Source organism: Salarias fasciatus, unplaced genomic scaffold (genome assembly GCF_902148845.1).
Source record: "Salarias fasciatus unplaced genomic scaffold, fSalaFa1.1, whole genome shotgun sequence".
Lineage (NCBI taxonomy): Eukaryota > Metazoa > Chordata > Actinopteri > Blenniiformes > Blenniidae > Salarias > Salarias fasciatus.
Genome location: NW_021941404.1, coordinates 168,210 through 174,222, shown reverse-complemented (window position 1 = coordinate 174,222; position 6,013 = coordinate 168,210). Strand labels below are relative to the sequence as shown.

Genomic DNA, 6,013 nt, shown 5'->3' with positions numbered 1-6,013 from the left:
TTCCTCCACCACCGTTCTCAGGCCCCTCTTCCTCCACCACTCTTCTCAGGCCCCTCTTCCTCCACCACTCTTCTCAGGCCCCTGCTGCCCATCCACCTGAACTATCATCCATTGTTTCTGTTTCAGTGTAAATTTTGGAAATCAGTGTGGAATCCAATCTGGGGTTAACATATTTATTTTAACAGACAACATATTGTAGAAACATTTCTACTAACGCTTATTCAAAAGATATATGTGGACAACTTTACTATATACATATTATACATGTATTTACATTTTAATGCAGCATAGTTTTGTTTTTCCCCACCATATAAAAGAGTGCCCATCTATTGGTCCTCAATCCTGCATTCACAATATGCCCGGTATTGTCTTTTGTCCATTATTTCTTCACAAAACATCCACATGTCTTCCACGACTTGAAATGTAAACTTGAATGGCTCCAAGATTTGTTCCTTGTCGTCCTCGCAAAGCTGACTCGATCCGTCAGATGAAAGGCTAAGCAACTGCTTCACAAACTCCTTCTGCATCTCTTGTCCCATCTGCAGGATGTCAGGCATCTCAACAGTTGCAGCAAACAAATGTGGATTGTCCTGAACCCATTCTGCAGCTTTTGTGCAGTCTTGGAGAATTTTGTCCTCTATGCTGGTCTTTGGAAAAGAAAGAGAAAAGGGTTATCTGGGTTTTGGATTAGCAAAATTAATAAATGAAACATTGTTTCAATCCTTTGGAAAATGTATTCCTTCTAAGTAAGATGCATAGACCTAGCAAAAAATCTTACCGCTTCCCCTTCTGTCTGAGCATCTTTTTGGAGTGGAGATGTAATTTGCAGAGGCTGTGGCTGAGGCTCTTGGTCCTAAAAAACAAAGGCCGCACATCTTAAGAACATGCAAAGATCACATGAAGGCATAGTTTTAAACCACAATGTAAAGAAGTAATCTAATGATTACTACTGGCATAACAAAGAAATGGGAAGTATTGTAAGAAAAAAATCTTGAAAAGCTGACCTCAGCAGCATCATCTAATTTCCGTTTCTTCAGACGGAAGACTGGTGGCGCCTCTCCGCGCAGCAGAGCTTTTGCAGCATCAGTCCAGTGGGCGAAGACTTTCCCACAGCTCACATAAGTTTAACAAAGACATAAATCAATATTCCACAAGTTCACCAGAGACAGTGCTACGGTGGAACAACTTCCAAATCGAAATATTATAAACTATCTTACAGACTTACCTTCCGAGGTCAAAGTTCTCCATGAGCATTACACACCACCATTTTCTCAGAGCTGGCATATCGGTCTAAAAAATTTATAACACAACACTTAATATAAGATTAGCCAAAACACATCTGGAGCCTAATTTAAATGATATGGTGAACTTACAATGCTGAAGTCATAAGGTGCACCCAAAACGGTGTACAGGGCATACTATAGAATGAGAATAATTTAATGTTAATATCATCAAAGCACACAAGACAAAATCAGACTATCAGTCTCACCTACCATCAACATGAAAATGCCACAATCGTTCCCAAATGACTGTCTAGGTAAACCCTGAAATGAGAGTTCAATTGAGTCACTGCAACAGAGTTTTGAAATCATCATTACACCTATACATGGTTTTTAAAATACCTGTAGGTCTTTTCCAACCCTCTCTGTCCATGTCCCAGGATTTACATCCTGGCAAAGGTTTCTGAAATTGAAAAGATAGCTGCATCAGGAGCTAAAAAATCAAAAACGTTAAACACAGACATCTTTCATGCAAACACACTCAAAACATGTCAGGCAAGAACAAAATCCTCATGCAAACATGCACATGTAGCATTTTTACAGTGCTGTTTTGTGAATTCCGTGCCGAGTAATTGTGATGCCATTCTGAATGAATTTAAGAAGCACCATAAAAACACTGCAACACAGATCAGAACATGCTCTGACAAGAAAAACTCCAAACCAAGCCTTATCAGAACGTCGAGGTGACACGAATGCCGGCGATAACTGAAACTGAATTTTGTTAGTGACCTCAGTACTCCTATCATCTCCTGATCACCAAACCCAAGTTTTGCACTTGCAAACTTGGAGTCCAGAAAGACTATGTCTCTCTGTGATGGCTTCAAAACCTATGTAGTTAATGTTGATGCGAAAAAGACAAGACACCACAAAACACATCTACATCATCAAGTCACAATGAAGCAGAAACGACACTAAAACAAGCAACATAAACGACCATGCTTGAAACAGGTTACAAATCATAAACAGTGCTTTTTTCAAAGAGCAATCTGTGGCAGACATGATGCAGACTCCCAGCATGTTGGTGACCTAAAAATGAGTTCAAGTGAGAGAAATGCAGCAAGGCAGTGGAAGCTCTTCTTTTGATATAGAATAGAGAACAGTCATGTACAGGTTTTGTAGCCTATCGTCACTTACAGACAAGAGGAAGTGTCCAGGTTTCCAAATAGGAATAACGATGTGATCTCTCATGGAAACATCATCCTATTTCAAAGAGAAGTTTAAAAAGAAAACTGTCAAAACAGAACACAATAAATTGCATGAAATACTTGCAAAAATAAACAAAAGTACTGGTATAATTGATGACATCTTTTAGTGTTGGACCTCAAATTAAGACTTACAGGCAAACTCAAGAGTGGGTCACACGCTGTGGGCCGTCGCCATGTTGCCACTGCATAGAGGTCAGCCACAAATATATTTCTTCCCTGAGAATAAACGTGTGCAAGTGTTTATACATATACACACACACACACACACACACACACACACACACAAAACAAGCATCATTAAACAATAAATTTGACTATTTCTGCTTTATTACCTTTGAAAGAGCAATTTTTTGGACGAGCTCAAAACATGCGTTTCCAATCTGCAAAGAAACATAAAGTCTGATTTTAATGACTTTACAGCTGATACAATCTCCTTTAAGAAAAATCATGTTAGCTTACAGTTGATTTCAGCATTCAATCCAAGGGTCCAAAAGTCAGCTCGTGTGAGGCATGCCTTCTGTGTTTGGACAATCAACTCTGTTGCTGGCCTTTCAGTGTCCAAGACATAGTCAAGCTGATGATGTTGATTGGTTAATAAAAGAAAAAGAAATTGAAAAAGAATGTAACATAATTAAAAAAGGTCAAAAAACACACAGCATCCATGAACTGCATTTTCCTGTGACTTTGTGTGGCTGACCACTAATATTTGCTTCAGACATAACACATACCAGCTGCTTTTGGGCAGGATGAGTTCCGAGTGTCCATGATGCACGGCATGGCCGGACATTGTCACAATTTGTGATAGATTCGCAGTGTAATCCACATAGATCCACGTCTTTAAAAGAAAACAAAAGTGAGCAAAATACATAGTTTAGTATTGTATCAATTTTTAAAATGTACTTCTCACCTCTGTTTGGGTCAGTGTGATGCTCTTGTGGCTGCAGTGGGGCACCAACTGGTGGGGGTTGTTGCCGCTCAGGCTCGTCCATATGAGGATGTGTTCGGCCTTGGAAGAAAAATGTATTTAACGTCAGCATTCCATTCAATACCACACCACTAAATAATAATTAAAAAAAACCCATATATTTTACCAAGCACTGCTTGCCCAACGTTGTTCAGTGTAACTTCATCCAAACGATGGGACTCGTGTCCTCTCTGTAACTGTTGTTCCGAGAGTTTTTGGTTTGTGTTGCTGTTTCTGTGATGAACAATGTTTCTCATCAAAAAGATGTGTGTTGATGGAGCCATGTTATTAAGAAAATAGTTGTTTTTTTTCATGCTTGCAAAAAGCTGCTCAGCCATCTGGCTGTTCAATGAACCCTGAAGTTCAGGAACCAGGTTGATTCGCCTCAAAACTTCTTGTGGATCCTTGGTGTTAGCCTCGTGGAATCTGTCATATAAAACATAGTGGTCTGAGGAACCGGTGAGCGGGTGTCCATCTTTTTCAGGAGTTTTGGGCATCTCAGTCAGCCATGGTAGAGAGATTTTGAGTTTTTTCTGCTGTGCTGCTGTTATGTTGTCAGGGGAAGATGCAGCCAGTCTCCCTTCATGTGGCCTGAAGGGTAAGGCAGTTGGGAAACGAAGGTTTGCATGATTTGCCAAGCCCCGTGCAAAATCATACACCGAGACATTAGGAAGATGTTTCCAAGACAAAAGAAGGTCTGCAAAATCCCTCGGAGACTCTGCCCTCAAGTTAAACTTTAAGCTGTAAACCACACCATGAGGACAGAGGATCACCGACCAGCCACCTTGAATGAGAACAGGCAAACTGGTTAAAAAGCGCACAAATAATTGGACTCAATGTTTAATTTTCTATGTGCAACTCTTACCAGATGCTCCCCAGATTTTTTGGAATATCTTATCATAGGAATGTCTTGTCTTCATCTCTTCACGTAGTCTGATGATAAGATCCATCCGTGATCCCTTACAATCTAGGTTGCAGGCCTTGCACAGCTTGCGTACTGTTGAAACCTTTAATAAATACAAGCAATAAGGATATCAGCAGGACCTGGTGTAAACGGCCACTGTGTCCACAGTTTTCCAGCAAAAACCGAGACGCACTAATCATGCATACAAATGTACCTTCTGCTTCGTAAGCTCGTCAATAAGTCGGTCCTCAGACACCATGCTGACTTCAGCTTCAGCGGAGGACTTTGAAGACATCATTTTTTGGCACTCTGTGTTGAAAACAGTATCAGATTTCCGTATGTTCTTTCCGATCCATGGGGCCCAGAACTCGAAACTCGGTTTTACAGCAAATGTGTTTTTTGCATGACCTGGAAAAAAGAAATATAACATTAATTATGTGGTAATTAGAATGACCAAAAATATATAATAAAAGTGGTCATGGAAAATTTAAGTTTGAGAAATCTGAGTACTTGGGAAAAATCCACGAGCAATCATCTCCATTTGAACAGAATCCCAGAACTCTTCGATGTTCACTTCCCCAGTGAAGTCCTCAGAAGCTTCCTTGATGTCACTCACTGATGCACAAGAAAAACAATATTGAGTTTCTGTATGACTTATTTTCACTACATCCTTACACAAACCACTAGACATTGTAGCTTACTTGGTAAATTAAAGACTCCTTTTTTGTGAAGGTCCATCACAATGACTGGTGGATGGTAGTCACAGCAAACGCAAGAAAATGAATAATCGTGGCTTGTGAGTGCCTCAAAGTGGTAGTACGCATGACAGATGGTGTCTGGGGCAGGAAATTTTTCTTTCCTAAGGCTTTCCAGTGAACTGACCACCTTCGACATGGAGACATTGTTCTGAAGGAAATGGTTCAAAAAGAAAATTCCATTTATTAACAAGTATTAACAGAAGAAAACCTTTTTTCATTAATACTGCAAGTACAATGTGCCTACCTGCAGGTTGTGTCGTAGATACAAACAGTTCCAGACTCAGCAACAGATGATCATCAAAGTTGTGGAGACCATCCTTCCATTCTTGATATCTGTAAACCATATGGCACTGCAGGCATCTCTGGAAAAAGGTTGAAACATCTGGAAAAAAAAAATAACAAAAGTAAATTAACACAGTGACATATATTCAAACTGCAGATATTCACAAGACGTAATAAATAATAACTTACTTCCGATCACACCATTCATGGTGACTATCTTGGCTTTTCCAGTTATCCTTGAAGACTTCTCTAGATGTATAGAGCCTGGACAGACAGTGCAAATCTTCTCTGCTGGATGCAACTCAGACATAAAGACTGTCGCGGCCTTTGGCTTCAAAAGGTCATCAGGGAGGATGGCTGGGAGCTTCTTATGATGATAAATGTATTGGACAAACTGGGCTCTAGCTTCGTAGACTGCGCCGAATCCGCCCGCTGTCAGCAGAGCGCAAAGTGCGCCGTCGGCGGATAAAGTCAACGGGGCGTGTCCAGAAAATTGTCCTAATTTCGTGAACCAGGCTCAGTCACGCCTCCATCCCGCCCACCGGCGCAGGTGGCGCAAGAGAGAGGAGAGAAAGTGGGTTTAACCCAGCTGAGCGCAATTTGACCAATCAAATAAACAC

General features: G+C 40.6%; 1 protein-coding gene and 1 pseudogene across 1 annotated transcript; both read right to left on the bottom strand.

The window, feature by feature from the left end:
* Window positions 1-159: 159 nt before the first annotated feature.
* LOC115385770 (uncharacterized) lies at window positions 160-2,840 on the bottom strand. Its single transcript, XM_030087844.1, has 10 exons — window positions 2,818-2,840; window positions 2,618-2,701; window positions 2,415-2,480; window positions 1,623-1,683; window positions 1,494-1,544; window positions 1,374-1,418; window positions 1,226-1,290; window positions 1,005-1,113; window positions 779-853; window positions 160-647 (listed from the first exon to the last, which is right to left on the bottom strand). The coding sequence occupies exons 5-10, from the start codon at window positions 1,500-1,502 to the stop codon at window positions 327-329; spliced, it is 624 nt and encodes a 207-aa protein (XP_029943704.1). The 5' UTR covers window positions 1,503-1,544; window positions 1,623-1,683; window positions 2,415-2,480; window positions 2,618-2,701; window positions 2,818-2,840; the 3' UTR covers window positions 160-326.
* LOC115385769 (uncharacterized) lies at window positions 2,839-5,793 on the bottom strand (annotated as a pseudogene).
* Window positions 5,794-6,013: the final 220 nt, after the last annotated feature.

Bases quoted from the DNA above. Each gene is read 5' to 3' on its own strand.
- LOC115385770 (XM_030087844.1), bottom strand. The intron at 1,114-1,225 runs GTAAGTCTGTAA...AACTTATGTGAG, and splicing joins GAGAACTTTGACCTCGGAAG to CTGTGGGAAAGTCTTCGCCC. The intron at 648-778 runs GTAAGATTTTTT...TCTTTTCCAAAG, and splicing joins CTCAGACAGAAGGGGAAGCG to ACCAGCATAGAGGACAAAAT.